This window comes from Apodemus sylvaticus, chromosome 15, assembly GCF_947179515.1.
Source record: "Apodemus sylvaticus chromosome 15, mApoSyl1.1, whole genome shotgun sequence".
In the NCBI taxonomy this organism is placed as follows: domain Eukaryota; kingdom Metazoa; phylum Chordata; class Mammalia; order Rodentia; family Muridae; genus Apodemus; species Apodemus sylvaticus.
The window spans coordinates 85,219,323-85,240,473 of record NC_067486.1 but is presented as its reverse complement, the minus strand read 5'-3'; the positions used below and the strand labels follow the sequence as shown (position 1 = coordinate 85,240,473).

Genomic DNA, 21,151 nt, shown 5'->3' with positions numbered 1-21,151 from the left:
TCAAACAGATGGCATGACCAGGGAAGCTTATAAAACAAAGCATTACTTGGAGCTCATTGTTTCTGAGGGTGGCTCAGGACTGTCACGGCAGGGAGCATGGCAGCAGGTACCCCAGCACTCCAGCAGTGGCTGAGAGCTCAATATCAAGACAGCAACCACAAGAGATCTAACTGGGAGTGTGTAGGAGTTTTAAATCTCAAAGTTCACGCTCACCGACACATCTCCTCTAATGAAGCTAAACTTCATAACCCTTCCCAAACAGTCCCACCAATTAGGTATCAAACATTCAAATATAATGGCTTATAGGGTCTATTGTCATTCAAACCATCACGAAGATACAGGCACACATCCAAATAAATAATAAATAAATAATAAAAAAGTTTTTAAAAGTAAAAAAAAAGTTTTAAAAATATATTTTACTATATATTTTAATAAGAGTCAAGAGAAAGAAAGGAACTCAGAAAAAAGATACTAGACAGCTTATGTGGATTATCTAAGAGTTAATCATACTTCATGGCCTTTACAATAATTATATTGTTATATAATTACAATATAATTAAAATATAATTATATTATTATAATGTCTGAAACTACTGTTTCCACAGGGTTCCCAAGGCAGGGTGCTTCCTGAGGAAATCTTAAAGGTCACAACTGTTGAGGTGAAACTGTAGACGAGATATGAGGAAGGTCAGAGAATGTTACTGAAAACTAAGTTAACAGTCTTGTTTTGGATTCTCAGAAAATGTTTGGAAAGGAATGAGGCTCTCCCCTAGGTCATAAATACCTGGTCCTTATCTTAGTTAGGGTTATTGCTGTAAGGAAACACCATTAATCAAAAGCAATTTGAGGGAGAACAGAGGGCTAATATCCAAAATACATAAAGAGCTCAAGAAATTAAACACCAACAAACCAAAGAAATAACCCAATTAAAAAATGGAGTACAGACCTAAACGGAGGATTCTCAATAGAAGAATCTGGAATAGCTAAGAAGCACTTAAAGATAGTCACAGGGAAATATAAATCTGATATTCCACCTTACAACATCAGAATGGCCAAGATAAAAAAAAAACTCAAGTGACAACACATCCTGTTGAGGATGTGGAGCAAGGGAACACTCCTCCATTGCTGCTGGGAGCACAAACTTGCACAACTTTGGAAATCAATTTGGTGTTTTCTCAGAAAACTGGGAAGAGTTCTACCTGAAGACCTAGTCATCCTGTTCCCAGGCATATACCCAAAAGATATCCCACCATACCCAAAGACACTTGCTCAGCTATATTCATAGAAGCTTTATTTGGAATAGACAGAGAAACTGGAAACAACATAATTGTCCCTCAACAGAAGAATGGATAAAGAAAATGTGGTTCGTCTACACAATGGAATACTATCTAGCTACTAAAAACAATGACATCGTGAAATTTGAAGGCAAATGGATAGAACTAGAAAACATCATCCTGAGTGAGGTAACCCAGACCCAGAAAGATACACATGGTATGTACTTACTTATAAGTAGCTATAAATTACAAGATAATCACATTACAATCCCCAGACCCAAAGAAGCTAAGTAACAAGGAGGACACAGCAGTGGTTGCTTGAATCTCATTGAGAAGGGGAAGGAGACTCTGCATGGTAGGCGGGAACTGGGGGAGTGTGAATGGCAGGAGGCAGGGTCACGTGGGAGGAGGTCAGATGGAGAGGGTGTGGTCAGAGAAAGCAGCATTGGGAAGGCATCTTTGAGATGAGGTAGACACCTAGGATAATGGAAACTCAGGAATTCATGAGAGTGAGTCTAGCAAGACTCCAACGGGATATGGATCAGCCATCTCCTATAACCAGAGAAGACTTCCAGTGGAGGTACTGGGACACCAAGCCAGCCACAAAACCTAAGACCCACAATTTGTCCTGCCTACAAGATACACAGGGATAAAGATAGAGCAGAAATTGAAGAAAAGGCCAACCAATGACTGGTCTAGATTGAGACCCATGCGTGAAAGAGTGCCCACCCCTGGCATTATCAATGCTATTTTGCTGTACATGGAGACAGGAGGCTAGCATAACTCATCTGAGAGGCTTCACCCAACAACTGATGGAGACAGATCCAGAGACCCACAGTCAAACAATAGTCGGAGTCTAGGGAATCATGTGGAAGAGAGGGGGACTGACGCAGCCATTGATGTCATGACCTCCTCGGGAAAATGTACAGAACCAGCTAATCTGGGCTCATAGGCTCCCAGAAACTGGACCCCCAAACAGACAGTATGCCCGGAGTGGACCTAGGCCCTCTGCACATAGCTAACAGTTGTGCAGCTCAGTCTTCATGTGAGACTCTAAGAGTAGGAGCAGGTGCTGCCTCTGACTCTATTGCCTGCCTCTGATCCATTTCCCCTAACTGGGCTGCCTTGCCTAGGCTTAGCCACAGTAGAGGATATGCCTAGTATTACTGCAACTTGATATGCCAAGGTGGTTGATATCCATGGGAGGCCTCCACAGGAAATTGGGCAGAGGGGGCAGATGGGAGGGATTAGGAAGAGAAGGGGGAGGAGAAGATGTGACATAAATAAGTAAATATTGAGTAATTCCTATTGAATTATTGTTGGCTCATGTAATAAATTTTCTAAATTAAAATGTTTAGTTAGCATATAAAAATCATATTTTATTGAAAGTCAAGAGAAAAAGGCAAGTTTTCAAAACTGCATTGAAACAGTAAAAGATAGCAGTTCACAGAACATCCACATACCATAGTGGAGTCACAGCAGTCTATCTCCAGGCTTTAGTGTGTTGGGAAGAGGCTACCTACAACAGTTCCCTCAGAGCACGCTCTTAGAAACAAGAATAGGACAGGGTCTGCACTGTGTTAGCATAAAATATCCACAGTACAGTTCAGCTCACGGTGCCAGCATACCTCCTCTCCTGTCTTTAAGCCCTTGCTCCTGCAACACATTCTTGCTTTCAAAGGTGCCTCTTAGAAGCTCGCATGCTTATCTTAGTTCAAAAAAGTCTGTTTTACCGAATCTTTGTGAGTTTTCAAATTTAAAAGCATTGCATTGGTTTATTTTATTTTATTTTATTTTTTACTTCTACTGATGATTAAAGAGCTAATGAGTTGCACTGATGTTTATTGGACTTTATATAGAAAGTTACTACAAGAAACACAAACAAATACACTAACAGTTTTTGTACTCAGTATGTGCCCTGTAAAATCTTGCTCATTCTTGGTTCTGGCGAACAGCAATGGACACAAAGTATTGGAACTCATATTCCAGTAAGGAAGTAAAACATGAGGTCCTTCTGCCCTAGTTACTACTCAGTTGCTGTGAAAAAACACCACAAGCAAGGGAACTGTTAAAAGAAAGCATCCAATTGGGGGTTTCAGAGAGCTCGATCGCCAAGGCGGGCGTGGCAAGGTAGAACCAGCTAAGAGCTCACAATGATCCACAGCTGCAAGCAGAGAGGGGGGGGTGGGAGGGGAGGAAGAAGGGGGGGTGGGAGAGAAGAGAGGGGGCTGGAAGAAGAGGAGAGGGGTTGGGAGAAGAGGAGAGGGGGTGGGAGAGAAGGAGAGGGTGTAGGAGAGAAGAGTGGGGGTGGGAGAGGAGAGAGGGGGTGGGAGAGGAGGAGAGAGGGGGTGGGAGAGGAGGAGAGAGGGGGGTGGGAGAGGAGAGAGGGGTTGGGAGAGGAGAGAGGGGTTGGGAGAGGAGGAGAGGGGATGGGAGAGGAGGAGAGGGGGTGGGAGAGGAGGAGAGGGGGTGGGAGAGGAGAGAGGAGGTGGGAGAGAAGGAGAGGGTGTGGGAGAGAAGAGAGGGGGTGGGAGAGGAGAGAGGGTGTGGGAGAGAAGGAGAGGGTGTGGGAGAGAAGAGAGGGGGTGGGACAGGAGAGAGGGGGTGGGAGAGGAGGAGAGAGGGGTGGGAGAGGAGAGGGTGTGGGAGAGAAGAGAGGGGGTGGGAGAGGAGGAGAGAGGGGGTGGGAGAGGAGGAGAGAGGGGGTGGGAGAGAAGGAGAGGGTGTGGGAGAGAAGAGAGGGGGGTGGGAGAGGAGAGAGGGGGTGAGAGAGGAGGAGAGAAGGGGTGGGAGAGGAGAAAGGAGGGTGGGAGATGAGAGAGGGGTGGGGGAGGAGGAGTGGGGAGAGAAACTGGGTCAGGGGTCTCAAAGCCTATCTCCCAGGGACGCACCTCTTTCAACAAGGCTACATCTCCTACTCCTTCCTCTTAACTATAGACCAAACGTCACATATGTGATTCTATCAGGGCCTTTTCCTTTCAAATCACCAGAACAAGTGATTAAAATAAAAGCTATGGAAAAAATGTGCAGAGAAACAGTGCTTATTTGGCTGGGTTCGGGTGCCAATGTGCATACATGAGAGATTGTGAAGAATATCATTTAGTAAGATGGTGATCTATGATAAAGACTTGAAGAAAATCAAAGACTCCAGAATGGACTTTTAAGGGCTGTTGAACACTTACGTACAACTCTTTGTTTAGTGATCACGGCAACACTATACGTAGGAACATTTATTATTCCCATTTACAGACAGGAAATTGCTGTGTAAAAATATAAAGTGCTGTTTATGGCCCACGACTTGGTATATCCAAAGCTGCTGTTCTCATAGTTCCAACCTCCAGAGCTTTCCTTGTGACCTTTGACCCTGTGGCCTGCAGAGAAAGGATGACTACTCCCTGACTTCCTCCTCACTTCCTTGATCCTCAGGTAAAACAGGAAGTCACATAGCTGTACATTAATTGTATGGTTAGGAACCGGGGAAGGACAGAGTTCTTTAGCCATACCAAAGGATAAGCTACATTAGATATAGATCCTCCTTCACTCGTAAGCTAATTTCTAATTGCCCTTTCTTAATTATTAAACTATCCAACTACTAATAACAAGATATCCTCATTTATTGGAGCCTACATAATAGGATAATCAGTTACAACAGCACTTTTAAAAAGTGACTTGTCAGGAAGCAGGAAAGTGAAGTTACACTTCCTAAGATAAATAAGAGAAATTACTTGCTAGTCTCCTGCTGGCTAAGGCAGGACTGGACCTCATCAGTCACAGCTCTCCAGGCACAAAAGCCAAAATGAGTCCGGCCCTGCTGAGGTAGGCACTGCACTCATCTTTTAAAGCAACAAGCCTGGGACGTTCAGAACGAGCCAGGCGATGGACCAGGGAAACAGGTTTCCTTTTTCTTTTTCTTTTTCTTTTTTTTTTTTGGATTTGGTTTTTTTCGAGACAGGGTTTCTCTGTATAGCCCTGGCTGTCCTGGAACTCACTCTGTAGACCAGGCTGGCCTCGAACTCAGAAATCCACCTCCCAGAGTGCTGGGATTACAGGTGTGCGTCACCACCGCCCGGCGGAAACATGTTTTCTTAAATGGGGCTGGTGATGGGATTTGCTGGAATTTACCCGTCATAACATTCTTGTTTTCAGTAAGCTCTCAGCATCACAATTGTACATTCACACAAAAAATTGGCAAGCCAAGCTCTTGGGTATGATTTGCCTAAAAACTGGCCCAGCTGCTTCTGCTGACCTCATAGCTCCCATCTCCAGAGTTTTCCTTATGACCTTTGACCCCGTGGCCTGTTGAGAAAGTGTGACTGGTCTCTGATTTCCTCCTCACTCCCTTGATGCTGAGGCAAAACAGGAAGCCACATAGCTGTACATTTATTGTATGGCTAGGAACAGGGATGGGGTGGGGGGTGGGGCTGAAGGTGAGGTGGGGGTAGGGTGAGGGGTGGGGTGGGGGTGGGGCTAAGGGTGGGGTGGGGGCTGGGGGCGGGGGTGGGAGTGGGGGCGGGGGAGAGAAGCTGTGTTCCCTGACCATCCCAACAAAGGCACAACCAAAAGACCTCACTTGATAACAAACAGATGTTTTTCTTTTCTTCTCCCAAGTCTAAATATCAGTATGTGGAGAGTATCATCGTTTGTTAACTTCAAATTCAAGGACCCTTCTGTTCTCAGTACCCAGCTGCATTTGAGGCATAGTTAATAGCATGATAAACTCAGTTTCGGGAGATTTAAGTGAGAGGCCTCTTCCATGAGTTCCCCTACAAAACGCTTGTCATGAAGAGGGCTTAGTCAACGTTAGGGGAGCTATTAAAATGAGTATTAAAAGTCATCTTTTCCCTGGGTCTCTTATTGGAGTTTCTCTGTGTGGGCATGTTCCTTAAGAAGGAAGTGGGTGGACAAGAGCACATTGGGTACAATTTGTGTATTTGCAAGAGCAAGCAGAGGCTTTCACTGAGGGAGAACATATGTTTCTGGGGCTCCATCTGTGCAAAAAGCTCGGCGCCCTGAAGTACTAAGAACAAAAAAAGACTTTTAGAATACTTCTATTTCATACATCTTTCCTCCTCTGTGAACATTTGGAACAGTGTAACTGACCCTAATTAACTAGATGTGCTACTCACAGCACCGGAGTTCCCAGCTGCACCTATCCTAAGGGCAGCTCCTCCCACAACCCTTTGTGAGCAAGTACGTGGGGCCTCGAGGACCGGCCTGCCCTCCGCCGGAGTGTGCCTGCTTTGCAGGAGCCACGCCCTGTCCCCTGCAGGCCCAGGTCCCTGCGGGGCAGGGCGGGGTTTGCGGCGGGGCGGGGCGGGACGGGGCGGGGTTTGCTGCCGGTCCCCACGCCTCTGCGGGCCGGTCCTGGCAGTCCCTCCCTGGTCACCCCCGCCGACGCGATGGCGGTCCCCGGCTCACTGGCCGAGTGTGGCTACATCCGGACTGTGCTGGGCCAGCAGATCCTGGGTCACCTGGACAGCTCCAGCCTGGCCCTGCCCTCCGAGGCCAGGCTGAGGCTGGCGGGCAGCAGCGGCCGCGGCGACCCGGCGGCCCGGAGCCAGCGGATCCAGGAGCAGGTGCAGCAGACTCTGGCCCGCCGGGGCCGGAGCTCTGCGGTCGGCGGTGAGTCGAGCCCCACCCGCCGTGCTAGTTGTAGGTGTCCGCTGTGCGGACCGGTGTCCGTCCTCCCGCCCGCCCACCTGTTGCTCACCTTCCCTTTTCGGACTCGTGGTTGGTCGCTTTCAAACACGCTTCTTCCCTAACCTTTGGTTCAGGTCTACCTTATTCGTTTGTTAATTACACAATTGTCTGTATTGATGAATTCCATCCGTTTCACCCTTCACCGCTCGCTCTGGGTTCAGCTCTGAGATTCTAAAAAACACTTTGAAATTTTATGCAGACTTTAGTATGCGAGATTGTTCTTCTGAGAAAAGGCGCTTTGGGCTTTTATTTAGATGTTTTAGAGTTTATGACTCTCCATAAGTATTTTTAGAAACAAACCTTGAAAGTCCTGCGGCTCCTCCATCCTCTAAATTGAGATTACCTCGTCCAAGTAGTTAGGAGCGCTCCGCTCAGTATCTGCGACTAAACAAATTGAGCAAGTCGGCTTTGGGCCTGGGAGCAACCTCAACACCCTGCGGAGGAGAAGCAGGAAGAAGACTTTGGCCAGGCTGAAGGTAGCCCCGCCTGCCCACCTCACACCCACACACCAGAATCAACAGACGCGTAGGTGCAGAACCGTCCTCTTAAAAAAAAATCACTCCCCACCACCGCCATGCCGACTAGTTGACAGCAGCGTGGTTGATCAGAAAGATCAGAAGTTCTAGCAGATGTGGTTACTATTAAGAATTATAATGTGTCGGTGCCAGCATGCGGATTTCAAATAGCAGAGTCTGGGAGGCTGTACTCCTTTAAGTTTGTCTAAAGGTTAAGGCAGTTGATGTTTGCATACTTGAAAAGTAAAGAGGTGTTTAATGATTGTAAGCTCACGTAACTGAGTGCCTATAATGTGTCTAATTAAGCTATGTGGTTTGACCCTTACATTATCTTTTAAAAATGAACAGTGTATTTTTTCCTTTCTCTTTCCATATATGTAGATATAGATATGATTTTTTTTTTTTTTTTTTTTGGTTTTTTGGATTTGTTCCCCCCACTCCCCACCACCCCGACAGGGTTTCTCTGTGTAGCCCTGGCTGTCCCGGAACTCACTTTGTAGACCAGGCTGGCTTCGAACTCAGAAATCTGCCTGCCTCTGCCTCCCAGAGTGCTGGGATTACAGGTGTGCGCCACCACCACCTGGCTATAGACATGCTTTTTAAGATACAGCCTCAAACTTCCTGTCTCTGCCTACCATGTGCTAGGATTACAGACATGAGCTACCTGGGTTTTCTGCGGATCTAAGCTTAGAGATTAGGAAACTGAGCAGATAAATAGCAAGATGCCACATAGAACATAGCAGAGGTTGTATATAAAAGCCAAAATGTGGAGTTTTAAACCAATCGTGAGTTATGGCATTGTTTGATTACTAACACAAAATGAGATTACTCAGAAAGTAAGCCTCCCTGTAATGACTCCTTTTCCTCTAAGTAAAACTAAGGAAGTTCTAAGAGGATAGGAGGGCTTACACAAGAAAGAAGTGCCTTAGTCCCTGGTGAGAAGAAAAACCAAATTTTAGTGATAGGGACATAGCAAAAGATGGACTCCAGGATGGCTGAGGCCAGTGTCTGGCTAGTCCTGCATCCTGCAGTGTGAACTGCCTCAAGCCCAGTGCTAATGTGGAGCTGAAGAACCTTCTTCCTTATCCTGTGAGGGTGGCAGCCCAGAAGAACAAGCAGGCATCAACTGGTAAACAAATGGAGGTGGGGGTCCAGTGTACGCAGAAGAACAGGGAGCTTTGCTAAGTACCTGTCACATGGCAAACGGTCATCTCCAATCTCATGAATTTCCATTTTGTTTGCCCTTAAATGGAATGACGGGTGGATGAGCTAGATAAGGCGACCCGTCTCTAGGGGAGGCTTACGTCTCTGAACAGTTGTCGAGTGATGCTCTAAGCCCCAGAAATTTGGTGTCTCCTCTGTACAAAACAATACAGGAGCTGTTTGGTGAACTCAACCACTGCCACTGAACGTGGGTATCATTTCTCAAGGGGAATCATTCAGGTGCTGAATTAAACACACATTTGGTGTGCTTTGTAACAAGAAATTTAAACCCAAGGAAATGCAGTTGCAAATCAAAAGCCTTAAGTACCCAGAGAGCAGCAAGGGTATCCCAGAGCATTCAGATGCTAAGATCTCCCAGCCAAAGAGAATTTTGAAAATCCGTTTGGAGAACTGTGATATTAGCTCCCCACTTCCACCCCCACACTCTGAAACTAGGAGTTTTAAATCTCAGAAATGTGTGACAATTGTACACAGAGCATAGTTGGAGATGTGTTATTGTAGAAGTGTGCACGCATATTTAATAGAGCCGAGTTGACATGGGAGAACAAAGACACAGCCTTAGTGCTTCTGTTCAGTTGAGTGGTTCTTCCAACTAAGGGATAAAGCCCTGAGCTATTTTTGATTACAACAGAGCTCTTTGGCAGGCTGCGCAGAAGTGCAGCTTAGGCAAGGCTAAGGCGTCAGACCCCTGTTCTGAAAGCAGGCCAGCTACAGGGGGCAGGCTTCCATGGGCCCTGGAGCAGCGGCAGGAAGGGACTCCCACCTGTTTAACTGAAGTACTTTGAAAGTGTTTGGAACTCAGGGTGGTTGCATTGCTTTTATATTTACCTTATATCTGTGTCCTGTCTGTAGTGGGAAAACACAGGAATACTGAAACAGTACTGATCTGGAAAGAGTGACCCTGATGTCACTGCACTTAGCACCAGATCCCTAGAGAATTCCAGATTGTTGACACACCAGAAAGGCCGAGGCAGCAGATATTCTGCAGAAAGATTTGTGGTTAATGCCTTGTAAGGCTCTTTTACCCTCATGTCTTCCTTATGGTGTCTGGTTTCACTGTAAGCCACTCACTGACTTTTGGTATCATTTTAAAGTGGTGAATATTTTAAAGTCAGGTTTATCTCTTAGGTTCAAAGGTGTGTGTGGCTGCATTATAAAATATGCATATGTTTATCAAATTTTAAAATCTTATAAAAGTCAGAATGTAACATTTAAAAGTGGCAAAGAAAGCAAAGATAACAAAAAATTATTATACTGTAAAACACTGTTTTACTTATTAAATTGTCGCTCTCTCTCTCTAGTGCCTAAATAGGAAGAAATCATAGTATGTAATGCTTATAACGCACAGTGAAATATATCCCGATACATTTTACACGGTCTTTGAAAATCTACCATAAAAATTTCAGCCATGTTTGTTACTAACATGATTTCCTGATGAAGCTACCATCGGTATTGGAGATTAGAGTGGATTCTGGAGGGCAGACTACACATTTATTCTGGGCTTCGAATGGTGCAGTTAGCAAAAGCCAAGTGTAGTGCCCCATGACCATAATCCCAGCACTGAGGTGGCTGGTGCAGGAGAACGGCTGTGCACTTAGGACGAGCCTCGTCTACAGCATACGACCCCTTTCAGACGAGCCTTGTCTACAGCATACGACCCCTTTCGGACGAGCCTCGTCCATAGCATACGACCCCTTTCGGACGAGCCTCGTTTACAGCATACGACCCCTTTCGGACGAGCCTCGTCTATAGCATACGACCCCTTTCGGACAAGCCTCGTCTACAGTATACGACCCCTTTTGTAAAACAAAGCCGATTAGCAGGTGCTGCTGCAAAGAGAAATTATTTCATAATTGTCATTTATAGTTGCCAATAAAAGACTTTCCCTTTCAGAGAATAAAATGTAAGCTTTAATGATTTTTAACTAGACTAGAAATTCAATTTTAATGTAAAACCAACGTTAAGCTAACTGAAGATAAAATAGCACAAAGCTTCTCACTGTCAGACTCCTGTGCTCACAGCTCTTCCCCAGGTGCTTTCCTAGCAGTCTCAGTGTGTCTGGTTTTACGTGGAGGTTCTTGATCCACTTGGACTTGAGCTTAGTACATGGAGATAAGAATGGATCGATTTGCATTCTTCTGCATGTTAGCTGCCTATTGAACCAGCACCATTTGTTGAAAAGGCTATCTTCTTTTTCCACTGGATGGTTTTAGCTCCTTTGTCAAAGATCAAGTGACCATAGATGTGTGAGTTCATTTCTGGATCTTCAATTCTATTCCATTGATCTACTTGCCTGTCACTGTACCAATACCATGAAGTTTTTATCACTATTGCTCTGTAGTACTGCTTGAGGTCTGGGATACTGATTCCCCCAGAAGTTCTTATACTATTGAGAATAGTTTTAGCTATCCTGGGTTTTTTGTTATTCCAGATGAATTTGAGAATTGTTCTTTCTAACTCTGTGAAGAATTGAGTTGGGATTTTTAATGGGGTTGCATTGAATCTGTAGATTGTTTTCAGCAAGATGGCCATTTTTACTATATTAATCCTGCCAATCCACGAGCATGGGAGATCTTTCCATCTTCTGAGGTCTTCTTAGATTTCTTTCCTAAGAGACTTGAAGTTCTTGTCATACAGATATTTCACTTGTTTGGTTAGAGTCATCCTCAGATACTTTATAATGTTTGTGACTATTGTGAAGGGTGTTGTTTCCCTAAATTCTTTCTCAGTCTGTTTATCCTTTGTGTATAGGAAGGCTCACCAATAGCTTATGCTCTAAGATCAAGAATTGACAAATGGGACCTCATAAAATTACAAAGTTTCTGTAAGGCAAAGGACACTGTCAATAGGGTAAAACAGCAACCAACAAATTGGGAAAAGATCTTTACCAACCCTACATCCAACAGAGGGCTAATATCCAATGTATACAAAGAACTCAAGAAGTTAGTCTCCAGAGAGTCAAATAACCCTATTAAAAAATGGAGTACAGAGCTGAACAGGGAATTCTCAACTGAGGAAACTCAAATCGCTCTAAAGCACCTAAAGAAATGTTCAGCATCCTTAGTTATCAGGAAAATGCAAATCAAAATAATACTAAGATTCTTCCTTACACCAGTCAGAATGGCTAAGATGAAAAACTCAGGGGACAGCATATGCTGGAGAGGATGTGGGGAAAAAGGAACACTTCTCCATTGTTGGTGGGATTGCAAGCTGGTAAAACCACTCTGGAAATCAGTTTGGTGATTTCTCAGAAAATTAGACACAGTACTACCTGAGGACCCAGCTATACCACTCTTGGGCATATACCCAGAAGATGCTCCTACATGTAATAAGGACACATGCTCCATTATGTTCATATCAGCCTTATTCATAATAGCCAGAAGATGGAAAGAACCCATATGTCCTTCAACAGAGGAATGGATACAGAAACTATAGCATATATACACAATAGAGTACTATTCAGCTATTAAAAACAATGAATTCATGAAATTCTTAGGCAAATGGATGGAGCTAGAAAGTGTCATCATGAACAAAGCAACCCAATCACAAAAGAATGCAAGTGGTACGCACTCACTGATAAGTGGATGTTTATCAAAATAAACAAGTTACAATTCACCCAGCACAGGAAGCTCAAGAAGGGGGAGGACTTAAGTGAGGGTGCTTTGGTTTCTCCGAGAAAGGGAACAAAATACTCACAGGAGCAATAAGGGAGACAATGTGTGGAGCAGAGACTGAAGTAAAGGCCACCCAGAGACTGCCCTACCTGGGGATTCATCCTATAAACAGTCACCAAACCTCAACACTTTTAAGGATGACAAGAAGTGTATACCAAAAGGAGCATGCCATGGTTGTCTCCAGAGGGGCCCTGCCAGAGCCTTACAAATACAGAGGCAGATGTTAACAACCAATTATTGGACTGGGCATGGGGTCCCCAATGGAGGAGTTGGAGGATGGTCCAGAGGAGCTGAAGGGGTTTACAGCCCCATGGGAAGAACAATGATTTTGGCCACCCAGATGCCCCAAGACTCCCAGGGACTGAACTATCAACCAAGGGGCACACATGGTTCCAGCCAAAAATGTGGCAGAGGATGGCCTTGTTGGTCATCAGTGGGAGGAGTGGTCCTTGGTCAGGTAAAGGCTCAACAGAGCCCTGAACAAAGGGGAAAGGGGGGAGGTGGGAGTTTGTTGGGTGGAGGGGCATATATGTGGAGGCAGGGCAAAGAAGGAGGGGGAGGGGTTGGAAGTCTTAGGGTAGGGGGATATTGGGAAAGGTTTTACCATTGGCAATGTAAATGAAGACGATATTCAATTAAAAAAAAAAGAAAGAAAAAAAAGAAAAAATGGGGTACAGAGCTAAACAAAGAATTTTCACCTGAGGAATATCAGATGGCTGAGAAGCACCTAAAGAAATGTTCAACATCCTTAGTCACCAGGGAAATGCAAATCAAAACAACCCTGAGATTTCACCTCACACCAGTCAGAATGGCTAAGATAAAAAACTCAGGAGACAGCAGGTGCTGGAGAGGATGTGGAGAAAGAGGAGGAACACTCCTCCACTGCTGGTGGGGTTGCTAGCTGGTACAAGCACTCTGGAAATCAATCTGGCGGTTCCTCAGAAAACTGGGCATAGTACTACCGGAGGACCACTCCTGGGCATATACCCAGATGATTCCCCAGCATGTAATAAGGACACATGCTCCACTATGTTCATTGCAGCCTTATTTATAATAGCCAGAAGCTGGAAAGAACCCAAGTGTCCCTCAATGGAGGAATGGATACAGAAAATGTGGTATATTTACACAATGGAGTACTATTCAACCATTAAAAACAATGATTTCATGAAATTCTTAGACTAATGGATGGAACTGGAGAATGTCATCCTGAGTGAGGTAACCCAATCACAAAAGAGCACCCATGGATAAGTGGATATTAGCCCAAAAGCTTTGAATACCCAAGACACAATTCACATATTAAATGATGTTCAAGAAGGAAGAACATTGCATGGATACTCTGGTCCTTCTTAGACCGGGTAGGGTGGGGGAACAAAATTCCCACAGAAGGAGATACAAGGAGAAAGTATGGAGTAGAGTCTGAGGGAAGGATCATCCAGAGACTACCACACCTAGTGATCCATCCCATATACAGTTACAAAACCCAGACACTATTACTGATGCCCACAAATGTTTGCTGACCAGAGCAGGATATAGCTGTCACCTGGGAAGCTCTGCTAGTGCATGACAAATACAGAGGGGCACACTCTCAGCCAGCCATTGAACTGAGCACAGGGTCCCCAATGGGGGAGCTAGAGAAAGGATCCAAGGAACTGAAGGGGTTTGCAGTGCCATAGGAGGAACAACAATATGAGACACCCAGTACTCCCAGAGCTCCCAGGGACAAAATCATCAACTAGAGAGTACACATGGAGTTACCCATGGCTCCAGATGTATAGGCAGCAGAGGATGGCCTTGTTGGACACCAAAGGGAGGAGATACCCTGGTCCTGGAAAGGCTCAATGCCACAGTGTGGGGGAATGCTGGGTCAGGGAAGCAGGAGAGGGTTGAGGGTTGATTGGGGAACAGGGGGAGGGGAGATGGGTTATGAGACTTTCAGGAGGAGGGGAACCAGGAAAGGGGACAACATTTGAAATGTAAATGAAGAATATATCTAATAAAAAAGTAAAAAAAAGACTCCTTTGCCACAGGGTATTACATAAGTGCATTCTTGAGGGGAGAGGATTAGTCATTTAGGAGACAGGAGGGGAGAAGCCAGTGGCGGGACTGTGCTCATTCTTCCCTGAAGTGAGTGTCACTCAGACCTCAGGGTGCAGTGACTTCCATATTATCCTATAGCACTTTCACTCAGAGTTGGTAACATTTTTTTAATGTGAGGGTTTTCTGTTTTTACTAATTTCTGATTGTACTCTGTCAAAATAGTATACCAACAAAATGAAGGTTAGAAAGAACAGACTTCTCAAGTGGGACAAACATTTTTTTTGTAGGTAAAGGGCTGAGTGGGAGAGTGGTAAGGACACTGCAGAATCAGCGGAACTGTGAGAAACCAAAGATCCCAGGTCACAGGATTTGATTAAAACACTGTGCTTTAGAGAAGGAACTGCCTTAAGGAAAAGATCTGTCTGCTGTCAGTCCCCAGTGCTAGTGTGCTGTTGTCATGGGAACAGAAGGCCACTCTTTAGAACTGATTGTTCTAGCTATCTGTGGCTTGTCGGTGCCTTCTCTTACAGTATGCGTATCATTTTGTATATATTTTGTATATCAACTTTAAAAGTTTTTTGTCATGTATTAAAATAAGACTTATTTTATTTTACCTTTATATTGTTCAACATTGATATTGATTAGAACTTAATAAGAAATGACTCAAACACCAGATTTGATTAATGTGATCTACCACGAGAGTGTAGATCTCAATCTACTCATTTCTGCTCAGATGATCTTCAAGATACTCAAATTATTTAATTCTGAGATAAATGCAGACCTATATTTTGTGCATATATCCAAATGTGCTTACTTACAAGTCCCACGCTCCTCTTTGGCAAGGAAACAGTAAGAATCATCGGCAAGACTGAATATAGACCATGAATTAAGATATTTTTTAATCTTTGTGCCAAAATAACCCCCTTCCCTTCAGTTCACTAAATGTAAGAATAGACAGTGTATAAGGTTTTCTTTATACTAGAACAGCAGTTCTCAATCTGTGGGTTGCAACCGCCTCAGAGGCTACATAGCACATCATTCTGCATACCAGATATTTATATTACGATTCATAACAGTAGCAAAATCAAAGTTACAAAACATGAAGTAGCGATGAAATACTTTTGTGGCTGGTGGTTGGTGGTTTTTCTATGCAGGTCGTCTGCCTACACTGCAGCACCGGCCACCTGTCTGCCCGTTGCGTGGGCCGCAGGGATGCGGTGATGTGGGGGGGCTGCAGTGAGATACACCAGGCCAAACAGTTCCTCGTGGGACTTTATTTAAGATGGGAAAGGGGTAGTGGGCGGGAAGAAGCAAGGAAAGAAAGAGGGAGGGGGAGAAACGCTACCCAGTTATATACGGGTGATGACATAAATTACAGGTAGAGGCGGGCCATTGAATTCTGGATATATGGCGGCTGTTGCCTTGGCAACAGGCCTATAGTTACACTGTTTTAATTGTCACCTATATGATGTCACAGGTCTCGCAGGTCTCGGTACCAACAGTGGTAATCACACATGAGGAACTGTATTAAAGGATCATAGCATTGGGAAGGCAGTGATGACTATAAGAGAAACTTAAAAAAAAACTATTGTACGTCTTTTGTACATTAGATATGGGGCTTGAAAGAATACATTTAAGTGTTTAAAGATATGATTGGCAGCTTAGTATGTAGGCCTTAATATAAGTACTTAAAAGTAGTCTGCAGCATTTAAAAACCTAGTGTACCATTACATCTAAGGGATGCGCATATTTACTGAAGTGTAGCTTTAACTATAATAATGTTAGTTGACCCAAGCAATAATATCCAAATTCTATAATTTTATCATTTCCAGAATCTCAAAGAAAAATCCTTGCATGTTAGAAGCTTCCCGATTATCTTAGACTTAGTATCATCTTGTACGATTATAAGACTCTTTACATTTTTATTTATTTGTTTATGCTCTGGGTGTCTTTTATGCATAAAAGTCTTGTACCACATGCATGCAGTGCCCACAGAGGCCAAAGGAGGCATCTGATTCTCTGAGAAACTTGTGAACTACTTTGTGGATATTGGTAATCAGACTTGCGTTTCCGCAGGAGCGGCCTGTGTTCCTCTTACCCACTAAACCGTCTCTTCAGCCTCAGATTGTCATTTTTTTTAAATTAAAGGATAGAAACAAATGAACATTTTTCTTGATTGCTAAAACAAATTCATTATAGAGTAACAAAAGACATACATGATATGTATGATACATGATATGTGCATGTATAAGTCATACAGATAAGAAATTGATAAATACATATTATCCAAATATAGAATCAGCTTCAACAAAAATGTCAGTTTTTCTGATTCCTCAATGAGAGTTCTCTACATTTTGTAGAAAGCAGTTTCTCTTCTAAACCATGTCCCCAGAAGCACAGAGAAAGGCTGATGTTTAAGTACCTGCCATCCACCTAGGACCAGGACATACAAGACTGTTGACCTCACTGTAGTGATGTACAGACCAGCCTGCAACCCGAGAGGCTGTGCTGACCTAATCTGTGGGAGAGTGCACTGACAGGATCTGTGTAGGGAGGCTATTTTGGATGTCTGAGTGACACTGTTAATGAACATTTAACTAGCCAGGAGCAAGACTTGCTGAGAAGTGTAGGACGACACACGAGTTCTTGTGCGGAGGAGGAAAAGTCCACTTTGTGATAAGAACCTCTTGCTGCTCTGATCTCGCCCCACTCTATTCTCCATACAGCTACGAAGTGAAGATTCTAAATTCTCTGCTTGTTTCTGAGCTGCCTTTGCTTGTGGCGGCTCTCGACAGGAGTACAATCTGTTTTCCTCCTGGCATTCCAAGTTCTCTGTGATGTGATGCCTGCAGCTTGTCGGACTCATTCTTTCCTGTCACTACCACATCCTCACACACACACACACACACACACACACACACACAGTTTATCTTGTTATTTCCATGCCTCCCCTCTGACCTACTCCCCTTTCTCTCTGCCTGCCTAACTCAGTTCAGTTGTACCACTTTGTAGGTGGCCTTCCCCATTCCTCTCTTCACCACGTAGCAGAGATGGGGATTTTAAGTGCTAGTTAAAGAATTTGATAATTGTGAATCATAGAAAGTTTCAGAAAGAGAGTAACATAAAAATGCAAATTTCCTGCTGAAATGCGTTTGGCTTATACGGAATACTTAGAGAACAAAGAGCAGTTTTGCTCAGTAAAGTAAGAAGTCAGCCCCAGCCAGTGAAAAGCTGAAAGATATAATGGGTTGAGATTCCTCATTAAAAAAAAAAAAGCATATTGAAGAATTGTAATAGTTTGTTTTTGGCCTGCCGGTTTCAGCGGACTCTTGGCATTTCGCACAGGGTGGCTCCAGCTGGGAGGACATGCACTTGCTCCACAGCCTGAGCGTCTGGGACTTTTGGGACACATCACCACAGGAATGCAACCAGCTCAGCAGTAAAAACAGAATTGATTGTGGTTTTGTTTTCAGCCTTTTGTGATAGCTGGCTAGGAACTCAGTCTGTGTTGACAGGTTAGCCTCAAACTCACACATCTGCCTGTCTTTGCATCAACCTCAGAAGTGTTTTGGAGTACTGGCAGGCCACCGTACCCAGCACTCTTGTCTCTCCTAAGGGCAATTCAGGAACTGTTCATCCATGGCTACTTCCATTCAAACTAATAGCTGTACAATGATTATTTTTTTCTTATGAGGTGAGATTTTCTGGATGAGCCAGGATGAACTGGACTCTAGTAATCCTCCCAGTTCGACCTACAGACACGTGCCGTTATGCCTCGTCTACACCATCTCTCTCGTTCTCTCTCTCTCTCTCTCTCTCTCTCTCTCTGGAGTCTTAAGAAAAATACAACCACAATAATCAGACAGCTAAGATTCCAAGTGAGTCTTCATAGCATGATTCCAAAAAGCACAACAAAACTACTTCAGGTGGTGGGGGCGGCACATAGAAACCGTGATGACATTGGGCAGCAGTCAGATTTTAGACTATTGCTTGAAGGTAAAATGAATACACTGTACTTTTTGGTCATTTTTATTAGGATGTTGTTGTTTTAAGGCAGTCTCATAGTCTATCTTGAAGTCATTAGTTCAAATGTTCCTCCTAACTCAGCCTCCCCAGTAGCCCTTTCACCATACTCACCTCTAACCTGCTTTGGAAATCAAAAAAAACAAAAAAAAACAAAACAAACAAAAAAAAAACCCTAAAACAAAAGAAAACAAACAGTAAATCTGTTGTGGTTGTTTGAATGAGAATGGCCTGCATTGGCTCATAATTAAAAGCTTAGTCCCTGTTGTTTGTTTGGGGAAGCGTTTGGGGGAAGAATTGGGAGGTGTGGACTGTTGGAAGAGGTATGTCTTTAGAGGTGGGCTGTAAGGTGTCAGACTCCCACACCAGCCCAGGCTCTCCATTCTGTCTGCTGCTATCATGTGGATAAGATAAAAGTCCCAGCTGCTGCTTCAGTGCCATGCCTGCCTGCCTGCCTGTCACCATGCTTCCTGCCGTGATGATCAAGATCATGGGCTCTCCCTCTGACACTGTAAGAAAGCCTCCAATTAAATGCTTTTTTTTCTGTAAGCTGTCTTGGACATGATGTCTGTCTTAGTCAGGGGTTCTATTCCTGGACAAAACATCATGACCAAGAAGTAAGTTGGGGAGAGAAGGGTTTATTGAGCTTACACTTCCACATTGCAGTTCATCACTAAAGGAAGTCAGGACTGGAACTCAAGCAGGTCAGGAAGCAGGAGCTGATGCAGAGGCCATGGAGGGATGTTTCTTACTGGCTTGCTTCCCCTAGCTTGCTCAGCTTGCTTTCTTATAGAACCCAAGACTACCAGGCCAGGGATGGCACCAGCCACAATGGGCCCTCCCCGCTTGATCACTAATTAAGAAAATGTCTTATGGTTGGCTCTCATGGAGGCATTTCCTCACCTGAAGCTCCTTTCTCTGTGATAACTCCAGCCTGTGTCAAGTTGACACACAGAACCAGATAGCACAGTGTCTGTCTCATCACCAATAGAATAGTAAGTAAAATATCTTGTTTTTATTCATCAGCTAATTAATACTTATTTGCCTATACAGACTATAGGAAGTTTCTGTTTATTTGGAGCTAGGAGGAATATAAGCTTTCTTCAATTTACTTCCCCTAAACTCTTAAGGTCAAAGCCTTTTGTATTACCCCTGTATCTATACTGCTATCTCCAATCCCATGCAGCATAACATTTACACCTGCTTCCTAGTTGTCTGCATTGTGGACTGGACTAGGGAGTAAGGGAACCGCTCGTCTAGGAGCCACGCCCTTGTGCATATCCTTAAGATACTCCCTTTCCCTCATTCAGTGGTAAGGCTACTGAGACACAGCAGCTTGAGAAGTTCCCTTAATCATTTAGAGACCTCAGTACAAGACACAGTAGCATTTGTGGCTTGAATACAAAACAGAAATAGCAGATTCAAAGTAAAGATTAGAGATTTTATTTTTAAAAATATTTTAATATTAGCCTGAGAATTAAGGTTAACAGAGAAAGCAAGGTGATCATGTGGAAGTAACATGCCTCGGAGCACAGAGATGGGAAGTGAGACACACCCAAGTGTGGGTGCATGCCCCTCAAGGGAAAGTCAGCGTTGTTTTAGCATTAGCCACTGTGCCATCCTAGTGGTTTTCTGAAGGCATAATCTCACAAAGTCGCAGAGAACCCCCCCCCCCCCCCCCGCCACTGATATAAGTGGCTCCGAAGATTCTTTCCATAGAATTTATGATCTGATAATGTCAAACCAGAAGCCAGCAGGGCTGCACATGGCATTTAATACATGGATATGGTGTCTGTCTCCCGCCACGGGAGTTTCTGCTGAGGTGGTGGCTGGGAAGGGAGAGAGTTTTCAGTTGAGTTGCTGAGTTGCTAATTGTACTGGGTTCTTCCTTCTTCAAGGGCAAGCAGCTCCAATGAATTCCTGAGTCACAAGCTCCTCCCCTTTTCCAGGCCTCATGAATTCTAGAATCAGGACTTGGATAACCAATATTTCAGTGCTTTGCAAGCGACAGGTACAGGCCTGCAGGTGCCTCTCCTCAGGAACCAGACAGAAATGCTTGAATGGCATCAGGAAGTAGGGACATATGTGCAAACATAATTCAAACGGTTTAGCTTTCTGATAACAACAATCGACATTCTCCCTCCAAGTAATTTGTGAGTAATTGTTAGTCTCTTGAAATGTAAACATTTAAGCACTTTGTTAGAAAGTGTTCGGCCATATTGAGAGGGACTGTTCTGTCGTTCTCTCGAGGCTCTTAGGATACCTGAGTGCCTTTCTTCCTCACAAGTGTAAAAGAAACGCTACAGGAGAAAAATTAAAATAGGAAAAGACATTACCTAGGCTTTAGAAGTCTTTTTTTTTTCTTTTTCCTTTTAAGAGATTATAAAACAGATGCCAAGAGAAGGCTAAAGAGACGGGAGAGGGCCAGTACTGTCTTCCACCCCACATTCCTCAGAGATGAGTCATCAAGTGTATGACACACGCATCACTGAGCACAGGCCTGGCTTTCCCCTGAAGTGTTGGTGAAATTGTGTCCTGATTTCACCGGCACGCTCATCACAGGAGAGCAGTTAACTTCCGGGCTACCTGCTCACAAGGCCCACACGGAGCCTAGCTTTAGATTGTTCAGGGTGTTGTCTGTGACTACACTGGCTCCGCCCCAACACCTTGTTTACTTGAGCTCCCTTATCTAGTAGTGTTTGAA

The 21,151-nt window shown here is 44.2% G+C and overlaps 1 protein-coding gene across 1 annotated transcript in view; it reads left to right on the top strand.

Moving 5' to 3' along the window:
• The first annotated feature begins 6,601 nt into the window (after positions 1–6,601).
• The window catches only part of Pkp2 (plakophilin 2), a 64,068-nt gene continuing 49,518 nt past the window's right edge, over positions 6,602–21,151 (top strand). Inside the window, exon 1 of the mRNA XM_052158865.1 lies at positions 6,602–6,896. Within this exon, the coding sequence (XP_052014825.1) occupies positions 6,674–6,896 (223 nt within the window). The 5' untranslated portion in view covers positions 6,602–6,673. The remainder of the gene's footprint in view (positions 6,897–21,151) is intronic.